General features: G+C 43.9%; 1 protein-coding gene across 7 annotated transcripts in view; it reads right to left on the bottom strand.

The window, feature by feature from the left end:
• PARD3 (par-3 family cell polarity regulator) overlaps nucleotides 1-16,374 on the bottom strand; it is a 1,412,997-nt gene that overhangs the window by 481,695 nt on the left and 914,928 nt on the right. For 4 of the 7 annotated variants that reach the window (XM_086941535.1, XM_086941533.1, XM_086941537.1 and 1 more), the window contains exon 18: nucleotides 90-134. The exons of the other annotated variants lie outside the window; for them this stretch is intronic. In XM_086941535.1, coding sequence (XP_086797661.1) covers nucleotides 90-134 — 45 coding nt within the window. The remainder of the gene's footprint in view (nucleotides 1-89; nucleotides 135-16,374) is intronic. 7 annotated transcript variants of the gene reach the window in all.

Here is a 16,374-nt window from a genome sequence, read left to right as displayed (position 1 = left end):
TTATTCATGTTCGCATGCAATTTGATTGGCAGTGGAGTAAGCTGCTTCAGCTAGGGTTTCTATGGCAACGGCAATACAGTCGGTCTTACCTTCACTGTGGTCATCCCTTGTACCGAGCTTAGTCTCGTCCGCTACTGTTAAAAGGTAAATGCAGAACAATTAGCCTGGTTAGTGCCCGCGTTACACATGCGTCAAACGTACAGTAAGTAGGGGTTTACGGTCAAAGGTTAGGAGGCAATGGCAAAATTACACGTCATGCAAATCACTCCAAAACAAAGATAGCAGGCATTTCAAACATAAAATGGAGCCATTTTGAAACGTTCATGCTTTTGACGCAGTGCCAATTATAACATCCCCCAAGCAAGGTAACACATTTTAGCACCAACATTCTGGGACAAGCGCCCCCCCACCCCCAGCAGCCCACCCATGTTATTCCTGCGTTTTTAGGAACGGAGTAGCTTATTCCTCCAGACGAAATTCTGAAGCAATATTACTTCAAGGGATTCAGTTTAAACAGGGTACAACTTAATAGGCTTTGCAGTTTTTATAACTACCACATGTGGAATTTGTGTGTTAACGTGTGAATGTCCATTGGAAAGTGCCTAAAACCTTATCAACTACCTGTGTATCGCGACAAAACAGCAGATCATGAGGGTACATTTAAGTAAAAATTATATTAAGTGCAACGTTTGTAATAGGTAATCATACTTAAGTGTCATAGGCCTGCTAAATAAATAAAAGTGCTGACAAGTTAGTGTGAAAATGCATTTAAACGGAAAGGCCTGTTTTCCACATTGAATAGTTGTTTCCTGACAATGTTTTTCTCTCTGTTACAGGTGTATTTTTTTTCAGAAGCCTTCTGTTAGCTAGTGAATAGGCATTTGTTATGTATTCAACAATTGATAGTGAATTCTCACTAGGAGGAGAGGAGGAAACTGTAAACCTTGTCTGTCGGAGTTGCCTCCGACCAAAACCGTTTCATGGGAGGATCCGCCTGACCATAGGTCGGCGGTTTTAACAACTACATTAGGATGCGACCGAATATGATGCAGTCCCAAACTTCCATTTTTCAACAGGAGCTTGTGTGGCGGGCCAAATCCACCCTCAGCTCAAGCTCCCATTGAGAAATTGAAGGTGCCCCAAAGTCCCAAAAAATAGAGGGCAATGGGGCCTGCATGGGTCCCTAAAATCAGTTTCCGACAGCCAATCCATGTCGGAAAGGTTGATAAGGGAATATGAGCACTTTCCGACCAACCTGACGGGCTCCTTGAGCTTGTCAGAACCACGTCAGATTCCCCCGCCGGTTTAAACTCCGACCGCCTTCATCATAATACGGCTGTCGGACTTTAAGCCTACAATGTCGGCCAGAAAGCCTTTCGGACAGACATAGTAATCAGTCCTTTAATGTCTAAAGACTATTGCCAGTCTTGGATTCTGCTTCTATCCAAGAATTTGCTGAAATTCTATTGTAGAAACTCAGGAGATGAAAGAAAATAATGTGTCAACAGAGAATATTGGGTATTTATATTAGTGCTTGTTTCTAGTGTAGGACCTGGTTTTTCCTTCCCAGACTCTCTGGTTGGAGACTGATGTTTGGTTTTCTGATACCTTTCTTCTTGAGAGGCTGTTTTACTTAGATTTTGTTAATTGTCTGATGATTTTTGGGCAGAGAATACCTTTCAGTTTATTATGAAAAAGCCTTAAGCTTTAATCTAGAATAGGGAATTTTTCTTTATGGAACACGCTTGCTGTTTATTACACTACTAACTGTTATGTTTGCAAACATTGTTTCCAATTTTATAATCCAATATCGATTGATTGATATTAACTTTTAATCCTGAACTCTGAATATGAATACTAAATGAATAGACAATGAAAAACTAAAAGAATTGAAAATAAAACCTTTTAACTTGTACTAATTCTCTTTATTGAGTAAATTAAAAGTCTGATAATTGTTGCTATGTATTTATGTAGATAATTGTTCCTCATTTTTGCTTGTTGACAAACAAAGGTCCATACGACCAGTGGCAGGGTTATTTAATGATTACACCCGACGATAGAGGTATAGAAAACCCCGCTCCCTCAAGTGGTAGCAGATGTTGGTTTATGACACAAGAGAAAGGAGCTGGAATATTTTGCTAAAGTTTAGAATTGCACATGTCCCACAAATCCAAAGCTCGAACTTGAAGACTGAAGGAGTTTGCAGTTTCGAAGGCGGTGCAGTTATGAAGGTATGAGTAACAATAGGGCTATGCGTGACAATTTTCTGAGTGAGGGTTTGTCATTGTGCTAAAATTGTGTATTTTGTGCTGAAAAATCAACAGAATAGTTGTGTTATGTTCAGATGTTGAGGAGCTGAAGTTATCGGACTCAAGGTAGTCAAGATCCCAGGATAAGTTAATAAATATTGACAAGAGAAAAGTTGAAGTTGTAGTGTTATTTGTCTGCTAAGGTTCTGTGGTGAAGATTAATTAGGTACCATTGACTGTATAACTGAGATAGGGACGATAATGTTTTGTGCTTGTACTAATACTGATTGTGCAACAGGTTCCACTAACACCAAAGGGGAATCTATGTCAGTGAGGGTGATTTACCACTGGTTGAGATTTCATTAGCATGTGCATGTGTGAGGGAAGTCGGAAAGTATTAAAACTAATTGGCTTCCCGTATGAATGAACTACTTTGAATTCTTTAGAGGAGCAAACAAAAGTTATTCGGTTATTGGGCTTGCTTAGAGTTGTACAATTTGTGTAAGAGAAAAACTGTAACAGAGTCTCTTCTGCATCTTCTCATAGAGAGTATTTCCTCTGACCCTTCCCCACTCCTCCAGCAACTCACTCAGCCCCCAACACACATTATGGTGTTCTTGATTCTGTAAATTCAGTTGTTCATGCCTGCAGTGAACTATTAAAAAGGCAAACATACACTCTGCTTCACTCTCCAATACTTCCATTGAATTGGTGTCAGTGGTTTTCCTTATGCCCTGAAACGGTTGTTAAGGTAGCGCTTAGAAGTGTCTGTATTACAAACATGGGTGGCCTTCTCCGAAGGCAGAGCCCGGACGTGGGATGAGGTCACCGCTGTTGATCAGGGTGCTGGCCCCCTGGTGCAATTTAGATATTTTAGGATACAGCACGCTTTGAGGGCGCTGCTGGGTGATGAATATTTAGAGCCCATGGCTCTCCCGTCTTTTACTTACCTTTTACACTCCAGAACCCAGTTCAAGTTGATTTCTAACATTACACCATGTCCCAGGAATACTGCCAGGCTAATTACTCCACGCAGAGAGCACAGTGGCATTCAGACGTAGAAGTTCCCATTGATGATGGTGTTTGGAGGTACTACTACAAAGTCACCCAATCAGTGTCCTTAAGTTGGAGGCACAGCTGGTTAAATTTTACGTTTTTTAACAGATCGTATTATACACCCCTCCCACCTTTATCGCTATGACTTACGTGATTATGACAGATGTGAGCGCTGCGGGGCCAGCGGGGCAGATTTCTTCCACATGGCGTGGGCATGGCCACGTATTGCTGATATCTGGGAACAGATATTTACGAACTGGGGAATATTGATGGCACTACACTTACTCCGGATCCCTTACTAGCCCTGTTGGGATACACTAAACCACACTCCAAACGGATAGGAAGCTTCTGGGATTGGGCCTCCTTTTGGCAAAAAGGCGAATAGCTAGACGCTAGGCGCGGGGTCCGCCTCCCTCCAAATTAGAGTGGGAAAGGGATTTGATTTTCTGTAATACGCAGTCCGAAACATACAGCAAGTTAATGCCCCCACAGAGTCGCCCTAAGAATTTTTGGGAGCTGTATAAACAGTATTTGCTGTCACCGGATGATGCTAGAATAGGCAGTGTATACATTTTCACTATGCAAGAACACGTCTTCTAAATTGTGTTATGCTATCAGATGTGTGAATGTAGGATATGTTCATATTTCCTTTTTTATTTTCAATTCGATTGATGTTTGGGGTTGGTATGTTCATCTCGGTAGAGTTATCAAGAAGGGGCTGCTGTCTTCCCTACATATCAAAGGGATATTTTTTCTTGCACTGCTTGTCCTTATTTATTTCTGACTGACTGCATGACATTCCTTATTGTTATAATAATTTTGACATTGTGTTATGTACACGGCTGTGAATTGTTTAATAACATTAAAATTAAATTAAAAAAATTAAAAATTGTAAAGGAGGGTGAAACACTGAAAGAAGTAAGGAATTACTTCAGAGTGCGTTGCGCGTGGATAGGTCAGTTTGTGTGAAGTGCCGTGCTGAGATTGGTTGACGAGTCAACAAGTATTAAGCTGTGATAGGCTTGTGAAAGGAATTTTAACAAAATTGGTGGAAAGTCTTGACGCATACAACTTAGTAAATTGAACAAAAACATTGAATATCATTACTGTTCATTTATTGTTGAATTATTGCAGTTATGAACTGTGTTAAGGGTCTTAGAGATTTGATGAGGGATGATGTATGAGTACCAGTTTGGGAAGGTGAAGAGGCATCACTGGAAGGTATGTTGGCTCATTATAGGCCAACAAATGTAGGGCTTCAAAAACATTTGTGATTTCGTCAATGGGGCAACATCACTGAAAATTAAGTACTATTCAAATTTCCACAAAATGAAGCCTCCTCCTAGGCCTACACAATATGAAGCATTAAATGCTTGGGAGCGAGCAGCTCAAGCCAAGGAGAAAGAGAAGCCCATAATATAGCAAAGAGAGCAGTGTGAAATTATACAGATGCTCAGTGGGCAGATAGGAAGCAGAAGTAGAGTAATTGCGTCATCGAGGGAGCTGGTATGTACCCAGCTATAACTACTTAAAAGTCTAAAAAGAATAGGAAACAAGGCAGTGATGATGCGGAAGCTGGAAGAGAAACAGACACTGATAGCGCTTAAGGGGTGACATTTTAGCTGCCTTGTTATCCTAACGGCCACTGCAATATTTGGCCCCCACAACAAACACAGAGGGTGTTACAACTACTAGCACTACAGTGGCTACAGACCCTATTGGCCCAAATGCAATTCAGATTGAAAGACTGCTTTCAACACTCTTGATTGCACCTGTTGAAGCAGCCCCAGCGGTAATTGTTCTGGGTGTTACTACTGCTATTGTGATTGCCCTGCTCCAGTGTCACAAGTTGTATCAGCTCAGACACTGGCAGTATCTGTTACATGTGCACCAATACATTTTGTTCTGAACGTGGTTGTTCAAGGTGCTATAGGAAAAGTGGCTGCAAAAGGATTTATCTCGACATCAAAAAAGTCACAAATTGTTGCCTGAACACCACCACTACATGGTCAATCATTGAGAAAAGGTAGAAGAATTGTCTTTGCAACATCAGCTGCACGGGCAGAGATAGGACCATTTGACAATGGGATTTTACTCTCATGTTTTAAGGAGACTCCAGAAAATTAGAGTGGGAGAAACTGAAAGACCAGATACTAGCTGGGATACCGTGAAACCCCGAAACCCCTAGTTGTAACAAAAATAATGGTGTAATCACAAGAGATTATTAGAGAATACCGGATGTACCATGTTACAACGCATACCATTACAACTACCTACCATTACAACGCTACCATTACAACGCATACCATTACAACGCATAGCGCTTAGAGGTGCTGGATAGTGGGAAGTATAATTTACTATTCCAACTCCAGTCCCCGTGGACACTAGGGAAGGTGTTGGATAGTAAATTAAACTTATTCCCTATCCTAGAGCGCCCCCCAGCGCAATGCGTTGTAATGGTATGCGTTGTAAAAGTTGCGTTGTAATAGTAGGTAGTTGTAAAAGTTGCGTTGTAACAGGTGTATACCGAGAATACCTAGACATTTCACATTTGAATCACTATTAGGAAAATTAATTGATATAGCTAAGTGCATAAATCACAAGACATGCGGTGCCACCCATGACACATTAACTGAATTGGTAGGAAAATGTGAGGTGGATCTCTTCAAGGATGTTCATTTACAGAAAAGCTTTAAGGCACAGTTAGATGATGACACTATACTAACAAGGTAGTCTTCAGGGATGACTTTACATGTTACGCAATTGGTAAGGTGCATCTATAAATAGAGGGGTTTCGACAGATTTGAGAGCAAGTGCGCAAAAAACAGGGAAAGAAAAAGAAACAATCAGATGCTACAGAAGCGAATTGTAAGCCACCACCAGAACCTCCAGATGAAGATGGGGTTTAACCTTTCCTATGAGGGGAATACCAGGTGGAGAGTAGGTTCATGCACGTGGTGTAGAGGTGATCTCTCAACATTCACAAACAACTTCCCAAAGCTGAAAGAGAACCCTGCTCAGTGGTATTACCAAGTTGGAAGATTTATAAAGATTTTGACTATTTTATGGACATACTTGAATACTTTCTCTGATATTATGGTACAGAGTGATCTGTGGGTTGAATGCCAAATAGCTGCACAATAGCCACGAACTGAGCGCCAAAGAGATGTGTGTACTCGTGCACCTACACCTGTGGTAATGACCAAGTGTGATGAGATGATTACCATTTTGAAAGGAAAGTAGTTTAGATGTTCAAAGACATGGCTGAAGTGCCAGCCTTGTTAAAATAGAAGAACACTGTGCCGTACCATGAAGTACCGCTAAAGGTTTGCTCCCACAGTGGACCATATTATGATTTGTAACAAAGTAAAGGTGCACAACACTTCCTATAGAACAAATGAACACAATGTGCAAAGGATGACAAACAATAAGCTACTGAATAACAGCAGCACAAACTGAGCTATGGGAACGAGCGAGATCGAGGTTATGCACATACAATGTTTTATTACAGTGTGTAAATTCTGTTTGTTCCTGAAGAAGTCAACACAGCTTCACCATGTGCTGCAAACACCCTGGGGAACAAAAACACATGGTCCGCAATGCTCACGTTTCATCAATCTACTGGTTTCTTATACGATCTTCTTTGTCAACTAGTTAGGTTTTTGGCAGTTGAAGCTCCCTGCAGAAGCTATCGTGTAAATTTGCTTTCGTTAGCATATGGCCGGCTGCTCCTGACCCCTCCATGACCAGAGGAGAGATATTTTCAAGCCATCCCTGTTCCTGGATAGACCTCCCGCAACACGCTGCTGGAGCTTAGTACTATCGCTCGAGTCGGATACTGAATTCAATACGGATCCTGCTGGGGAAGTAGAGCGACAAAGGGATGGTGCAGCAGGCAGGGGGTTGATCAAAGCAGGAGCTGCAAGTCACAGGATGGGCTTGGATACTCTCATGCCTAACACTGGCATCTGAACAGGGCTCTAATGTGGAGATGTGACAACTCTTCAGCCCCGCTCTGGACCTACACGAGTATGACTATGCAAATGCATCTGGGACTGCAGTCCTCATGAATAAACATGACTCCGGCAGCTGTCGGAGCGCTAAAGCCTGGCAGAACAAATGGAAGTGGACAAGTCTACTCCAAGACACTTAGCTATGAATAAATGAGTACTGGGAAGAGAAGAAGGGTAACTCTGAGAATAAACAAGTTAAACAAAGCACATTAAAAAAAGGTGTACAAATTGAAAAGAACACAGTGTAAATGGCAAAAAAACCTACAAAATAAATGTCACCCATTCAGGCTTAAAACAATTAAGTGGGACCAGGCTGATTTTTGCGACATGACAGGTAAACAAGAAGATACACCACTAATATTCAGTCAATGACCAACCCTGTCGTCCTGACTTCCTAAAAAATGTTGTCTTCTGCCAGGCACATTAAGGGCAGTGCTGAATAACCATGAATATCAAAACTTCTAAACAATTCATCAGCAGCTTTTGGGACACTGCAGGTTTTGGTGTACGGTCTTCTGGGTGTGCTGAATGGAAGGGGCAGAAAGGACACGCCAAAACTTTTCACTTAATCTTTTTTTATGAACTCTAGTATGAATTACACAGACTTGGGAGACAACAACAAAGAACACACTGGAGGAAACTTGGGGGTGTCATTTCATCAAATCGAAAGGCATGCTAAGTGGCAGTAAGTACTCTACCCCATCAGATGCCATCGTAGGAAGAGGTAAACAACGTCTACCTTCCCACTACCATGGCTGTCCACTGTACAGTCTGTATTCGAAATCTGAAGCTGCAGAATGTGTGCAAAACGTTATTGCTAATTGAGACACATTACCTGCTACTTAATGTCAAGATGCACTTGGTCAGTAGTCAGACTGTTTAAAATGTGTGGATTGCAATGCAAGCCACTTTGTTTGCCCTTAAGGAGTGCCACGAGAAGAGGTGGTGGGCGGAAATTTTATATATCTACTTGCTGATAAAAACATGGGAGAACAGCTAGTATCACGCTGGGATAATGGACTCATGGGCTGTCTAACCCTGAATAAGTCCTAAGGAATGAAATGTGTTGGCTGAGCTGAGTGACTTTTGCTTGATAAAAGAATCAAAGTTGGATTTGAATACAAATACAAGACTCCTGATGAACTGAATTCAATTAAACTGATTGTATTGGCGATCTATGGATGTTGTAATACTTGGACATTTTCATTGCTCAAAAACAGTGATACTTGTGCAACATTTAATGCAAACTTTTCAGTTGTTGTACTAAAGTTGAAATTGAGTGCGGCACCTCAGCAGTGGGGTTACTAAAAGTTGAGCGTTATAGTCTTTATATCATAAGAATAAAACACTAGTGCGATACCAGACAGCCCACACTGCTTTTGTTAAGTTTGTCCCATCTACGACCACTTTTGGAGCCTCTCAATATTGACTCACTGTATTCGGACTCCTGACATACATATGAATGTTCACCCTTGCTGGGAGGATAATTTAGATCTACAGTGCTGTAGCAAAAGCACGCAATACATTTAAGAAAGAAGGAAAATTACATAAACCAAGATTTTACAATCTGGAAATAATTGGCATTAATCGTTAAGGGATGAAGAAAATATTGACCAGCTTGCACGTGGGATCCCCTTTAACATACCAAACTATCCAAAGCATATTATTAGCAGCAACTAAGAAAAGTACACCACTCCTGTGGCGAAAGACCTCCAGTATTCTGCCAAATATGCACTGCAACATTAGGGACTCTGCACTTTATACAGACTGCAATTTCAATCCAGGTTTTGGGAGGTCAATTTTTCACATAACTGGCCTGATTGAAAATGTTGGGACCCACGGGTTGAGACCAGTGTATGGTCCGGTATAAGCAGCGGTAGAAGTGGGCGGGGACGGAAGGGCACGGCGTGCCCCTACTTCTAAAAATAATTTCAGCCCGTTCCCCTACTTCTTTCTTTGAAAAAAGCATCCCGGGACGGAGAGAATAGTCCTACTAAAAACATAACTTTTTTTTCAGCTTCCAGGGGCTGCTCGCATTCTCTGTTGAACTCCAGAGGCTGCAGGAGCCCCTCCCTGAGCTCCCACAGACCGAGGGCAGGCCCATTGTCATTCCGATTGAGGCTGATTATCTCCTTTGGAATGACAATTCGCCCGCCCGCTGTCTGCTTTTAGCATATGCCAGCGAGATCTGCATGAGGTGTCTCTGGTATCTGGGTGCAGGCCATGGCTCGTTGTGCAACAAATATACGAGATGGGTCCACAAATGTGTAATCAAAACTTTAAAACAATCCCGCTGGGGCGTGAGAGGTGCGCTGTGGGTAGTGTAATCTGCCCACAACCCTGACGTCCACGACGCTGAGGAGGCGAGGAAAAGCATTACATTCAATCAAGCTATTTTTATAGACAGTATACTTGTACAAACACTTGTGGCTGTCAAAGGCGTGCCCGAAGGTGCTTGCTTTTTCTAATACGTTTTATGGAATATATATTTTGCTTAGTGCTCTAAGCTGTGTTTTTATAAGTGTGTTTTGCTGCTCGGTACGTGATGTGTTAAAGGGGAAATCCGGCGAATATTACATTAGTCTCAACACCCAGCAGACGTAATTGAACAAGGGAACATCGTGGGATGCCTATTGTTGGGGATTGTTCGAAATACAGGTCTTGATAAACAGAACGGGGTTTTCCTTTAAACTGCCAGACCCCTTTAACTGGAGGATAACGTGATCTTAAGCCCTCCTCTGTGATCCTGTGGCCTTTAAGGTGTGAGGCTCTGCTCAGGGGAGAAGCCAGAAAATCAAAATGCCCCGAACTTTGAACTACACTTATAATGGCAAGCAGCATCTGATGAGAGTGTCCTTTGCACTCCCTAAAAGAGCGGCCTTCACTGCTCCATCCAACCAAGGGAGTAGTCAGAAAATTAAAATGCCCCCCATTTTGCAGTAAACCTCTGATGCACACCAAGCAAAATAAGTAAATGTGCCCATCCTCCACTCGAAGAAGTGACGGGGACAGGAGAAGTGACGGGACAGGAGAAGGAGAAGTGAAGTGAAGGGACAGGAGAAGGAGAAATGAAGTGAAGGGACAGGAGAAGGAGAAGTGACGGGGACAGGAGAAGGAGAAGTGACAGGGGCAGGAGCAGTGAACGGAGCAGAAGTGAAGGGACAGGAGAAGTGAAGGGACAGGAGAAGTGAAGGGACAGGAGAAGTGAAGGGACAGGAGAAGTGAAGGGACAGGAGAAGGAGAAGTGAAGGGACAGGAGAAGGAGAAGTGAAGTGACAGGAGAAGTGACAGGAGAAGTGACGGGACAGGAGAAGTGACGGGACAGGAGAAGTGACGGGGCAGGAGAAGTGACGGGGACAGGAGAAGTGACGGGGACAGGAGAAGTGACGGGGACAGGAGAAGTGACGGGGACAGGAGAAGTGAAGGGACAGGAGAAGTGAAGGGGACAGGAGAAGTGAGGGACAGGAGAAGGAGAAGTGACGGGACAGGAGAAGGAGAAGTGAATGGACCAGGAGAAGAAGTGAAGGGACAGGAGAAGTGACGGGACAGGAGAAGTGACGGGACAGGAGAAGTGACGGGACAGGAGATGGAGAAGTGAAGGGACCAGGAGAAGGAGAAGTGACGGGACAGGAGAAGTGACGGGACAGGAGAAGTGACGGGACAGGAGAAGTGACGGGACAGGAGAAGTGACGGGACAGGAGAAGTGACGGGACAGGAGAAGTGACGGGACAGGAGAAGTGACGGGACAGGAGAAGTGACGGGACAGGAGAAGTGACGGGACAGGAGAAGTGACGGGACAGGAGAAGTGACGGGACAGGAGACGTGATGGGACAGGAGAAGGAGAAGTGATGGGGCAGGAGAAGTGACGGGGCAGGAGAAGTGACGGGGCAGGAGAAGTGACGGGGCAGGAGAAGTGACGGGGCAGGAGAAGTGACGGGGCAGGAGAAGTGACGGGGCAGGAGAAGTGACGGGGCAGGAGAAGTGACGGGGCAGGAGAAGTGACGGGGCAGGAGAAGTGACGGGGCAGGAGAAGTGACGGGGCAGGAGAAGTGATGGGGCAGGAGAAGTAACGGGACAGGAGAAGTGACGGGTCAGGAGAAGTGAAGGGACAGGAGAAGTGAAGGGACAGGAGAAGTGAAGGGACAGGAGAAGGAGAAGTGAAGGGGACAGGAGAACTGAAGGGACAGGAGAAGGAGAAGTGAAGGGGACAGGAGAAGTGACGGGGACAGGAGAAGTGACGGGACAGGAGAAGTGAAGGGACAGGAGAAGAGACGAGGGCAGGAGAAGTGACAGGGGCAGGAGAAGTGACAGGGGCAGGAGAAGTGACAGGGGCAGGAGAAGTGACAGGGGCAGGAGAAGTGACGGGGGCAGGAGAAGTGACGGGGGCAGGAGAAGTGACGGGGGCAGGAGAAGGGAGGGGGCATGACTGTTCCCATTGGGCGCAGAATCAAGACTGATTTGCATATGGCTGGGTCCAAACTGGAATGGCATGGTGAGCAAAGAAACAATGGATTTAGGCCCAGATCTCTGTACTGGGGTGAATGTATGATATTGTTCTGCATTCAGTTGTTCTTTTTGCTATTTTATGATTGAGCAGCTGGCTGGCGACATGAATATGAAGGAGCCTTTGTGGGTTTCCGTGAGTCTAGATTCTCCTGAAGAGTCCCTTTCTCTTCTGAGCCCTGCTTAACACCTGTGTACAGGAGGAGCCCTGTATTCATGACCTCAATGTTTGAGACAAAAATAATCATGGATTTTTGAACATTGAGTAAAAGCATTAAGGTAACATGTTGTTCCTGCTAATATTTCACACGCTTTACATAAACCTGTATTCCCTATGACTGTTTGCTTTTTCCTGAATTAAACCTCAAACATGTTTATCCATTGTTTTAATTAAATAACGTTACAAGCTGTAACTGGTCAGTGAAATGCTAAACGTACTAAAAATTGGTATGTTTTGCTATTTCTAGCCACGCCCCTGACTCCGCCCACTGATTCAATCTTCGGTTATTCCCGCCCCCTGATTCTCCACCCACAGTTCCCCTACTTTTTTTCCCCACTTCGACCACTGGGTATAAGTAGTAACTTCCGATCTAAAACCGGACTGCTTCTTGATTCCTGGCATGATCACGTACTCTCACGGGAGTTCTGGATAAAAAGATATCTCAGGGCTATACCGCTCATTAAAGGCCAAGTACCTGAGCTACAGGCGTAAGTTTCCGTCTCAAGCTTCCGGCTCAGGCCAGAAAAGAGGGACAGTTCTTTAAGAAATGTTGAAACCTGAGGTAGAGGTCTAGAATGTTGTTATAACATTTTACCCGCAGAAAGTAGAATGTTCAAAATTAAACAGGGAGAAAGACAAATACTGCAATGTTGAAGTAGAAGATCGAGACCACCCGTAATGGGCCCTGATCCACTTCATTGTCTTCAATGGAGCTCTTAAAATTCCAACGTTTTAATAATCACTCACCAGTTCCTCTCCACCATGAAATGAGCAAGAACATACGTTTCCAAAATTCAAAAGTCTTAAGAGAATTTGAACTGCATTACCTAACTCTAGGTCACAAATGTGTGCAAAGAATGTCTCAATGTCGGACCTCAAGTAGCTAGTTCCTTGGCAAACCCAACCTGCAAAGTGGGTGGAGAGCAGTAGACGAGGCGGTGTTTGCCATCTCCAGATCCAGGGTAGTATTTGGGGTTTTGAAAATGGGTCCTTAGTCGGGGTGTAATATTTAGTCATCTTCCTTTAACAGAACTGAGCCATGCACTTTATAATATCGATTTTCATTTAAACGTAAGTTTAGTTAAAAAAAAAAAATTTGCAATTTAGGGCACAATGCGTCCTCTGTTTCTGCCTAGAAAATACAGTAGACTGGGTGGATGAATGGAGCAAGCGCATAAACTAGTAATGGTGAACTAGATCAATAGAACACTGCTTTTCACTTATTGAAGAAATCCTTGTGTGAAAACTGCCGGAAATGTTTAGCTATTCTCAGGGCCAGCTTTAGCGCTACCACTAGGCAAAAGTGCCCCTCATCTCTCCAATCATAAGTGATTGCCAAACACAGCGCCCCCCCCCCCCCCTTGAGGTCAGCACCCCCCTCCGCAGGTCAACGCCCGGTGCGGCTGCATCAGTCGCACTGCCCTAAAGCTGACCCTAGCTATTTTGACACTGAATGGGAACTGCAGTCCATACTACGGTAATGTTCTGTGTTGCACATGCTCCAGTGAGGCCACTCTGCAATAGCAACATGGAAAAATAGGGTTGGACTACTGACTTCACTGTAGATAGAAGTTGCTGGCCTGGAGGGGGAAAGTCAGTAAGGCCTATCTGCAGTTTGCAAGGAATGTCCGTAAATGTTACTTCATCCTTGTCTCACGGAAATAAGTGCATTACTTTGACCAATGTCAAGATCTATAACATCCCGGTACAAAGGTCAGGGAGGCCCGCCTTTGTCCACTGACAGAAAACAGATGTTGCCATTTCACCCGAACCACGACTGTGTGTTAAACTGGATTTTCAATCCATCGTGAAATGGAAGAGACGCGGCACGAGCCTGGTGGGGCCTTATGACTCGGTCATTTTACGCACTAAAACTACTAGGATGTGGAAAGTGTGACAGGAATTCCAGAGCCAGTGTAAGCATGCCTTTTACGGGTACAGTGTAGGAGCGGGAGCTATTTTTAAAGCAGGAAATCAATTTTAAGGCGCACATTTTTAATCACTTCATATTCATTTGGTTTGTAAACATGTAGATCTTTTTTGAGCCAAAACGCTCTATACAGCACGCAGGCGCAAACACTCCACAGCATCCAAAAAACGAAATTAAATCGATGTCATTGGACTATGTTTATAAGAGTTAGTGTTCCATAAAAACTATTTATAGATAAATGGGGTGAAAAAGACAGATAATTTCAAACTGCTAGGTTGCTGTACCCATCACATACCCTTCACAATTTATTTCGATAGCACACGGGAAATTCGAAATATTGAGTTTTTAATAAATGTATCTCCTAAACTCAGTAAATAGCTAATTGCACAATTTGGAATCTCTGTTAACTTATTCCCACCTTTCCCATCAAGAAAGATAGGGGGAGAGGTGCAAGTAGAAGGTTAAGGATGCGTGAGGATTATTAAAGGAACGTCAATGCTCTGCCTACTTATATTGTACCAACCAGCAAGGAACAGAATACCGCAGCGCACTCCTATTAAAGTTCATCATAAAAATAATATTTTACATGATGCCAGCTTGCATTATAACATTTTTGAGAAAACAGATATTTATGAAGTAAACTTCCTAGAATATCAATTAATTCAGGAGAAGGTATTTTAACCTGTTTACATTATTTAGTTCAAAAGGGTGCATTTGTTTTGGAAATTAATTTCCTATTTATCAAATGGCTAAAAATACTATAGTCCCTTTTTTAAGTCTCGCTGAGCCAGTGCATGCTCTGTTCTGCAAGACATTTAGTTAGTGGCTTTTTAAAGTGCTACCACGAGCTTTGGCTGGCCTAGCGCTTGCAGTCACGTGTGCAACCACCAGGTTTCAGCGTCCGATAAGGCGCCATCTGGCTTTCCTCTCACTTGATTGCTTTCTCAATGCTCCTCCGCCCCTCCCCCGCTGCGTCTCGCGTTAATTGCAAATATATGTGCAAACGCGCTGCTTTCACTTTTGCTCGTGCTTGCACCACTTTTAAAGCCGGGCTTGTCTTGTTTATTTTCCTTGGGCTTCCGTCTTGATAACTGTCAATGCATGTGTTGTGAGGTTTTGTTGCAGTGTGTGTTTAGAAGTCGGATCATTGGTTTGTACGTGCCTTTGGTGTGGGATTTCCTCCCTGCACATGAAGGTGAGAACCAAGCAGCTTTTTTTTGACTTGGGATCAGTGATACAGCCGTTGACAGCGCTAGACCGGGGCATCCCCATTGCGACGCCGAGCACTCTAATGCTGCTCACAGGGCTGTTCTAACACCGTCGGACTGGAGTCTCTTTACCAGCCGTGCCCGCATGTCTCACGCCTCCCCCATGGAGACCAGGAAGTTCACCTGGTCGCTGAGCAAACCGGGAACCGCGGCCGAACTGCGGCAGAGCGTGTCCGAGGTGGTGCGGAGCTCAGAGGTGCCCGTTAGCTTCAGCTCACCAACAGAGTAGCTCATTTAGTACTCTTGCTTTGAAATGGAGACTAGGTTTTCTTGCAATGAGCACAAACTGCTCTCCCCCCAAAAAGGCAATGCTATTGAGCCTAGATTGCCCCCCACCAGACCACTAACCTTGTCCATTGACTATCCACTTGTACAATGTATGAAATCATGTATCCACAAAAACTCTTGTCCCCTGTTAGCATGGAAAGTGCCTAAATTGCCACAGCTCGCCTCAACACTTGCCTAAAGTATCATTTCCATAACTCGCTTACTAAATGTATTTTGTCTTTCTGATCTATGCATGGACTGCCCTTCTGTAACGTGCTGGTTTTACATGCAAACAGGCCAGGCAGGTAACAGCTATTTAGCTTGCTTCCTTTTACTGCAATTCTCTCTACTATCTGCCCTATTTCTCCCTTCTGTGCCAATGTCTTTCCTCTGTAGATGTAGTTTTTATCTTTTACAGCAAACGCCCTGTACACTCACCTTTCCACCGTCCAAACACCCTTGTTTTATTTTGGGATGGACAAATGATTAAGCTTTATTTAGCTATGGTCGTTTCATCAGGGAACTTTGCGTCGGTGAGCTGAAGTTTCCAGAGTGCGGCAGACATTGTCCGAGGAGTGGCTAAACCCACCCTGGCAGTCTCTGCCCTCAATTTCTTGATGGTCCAGTGACAAGCTATCTTGTGCCAGAAAATACCAATGTAAGCAGCTGAAAACTCTCCTTAAACAGGTTGACATTGACACTGGGGTCAGGTCCTGATGAATGCCCTTGACCTCGGTTAGGCTCAGATTAACGCAGAAATATGTTGAGTGCAAATTAGGTATTGTGTCCAACTAGCCCACTATGTGTTTTTTTTAACCTTGTGATAGAGAGATGTAGTAAATGCATCATTTAACTTACCACGTCACAA

The sequence above is a fragment of the Lissotriton vulgaris genome, chromosome 10 (assembly GCF_964263255.1).
Source record: "Lissotriton vulgaris chromosome 10, aLisVul1.2, whole genome shotgun sequence".
Classification (NCBI taxonomy): Eukaryota; Metazoa; Chordata; class Amphibia; order Caudata; family Salamandridae; genus Lissotriton; species Lissotriton vulgaris.
This window is presented reverse-complemented; position numbering and strand designations above follow the sequence as displayed.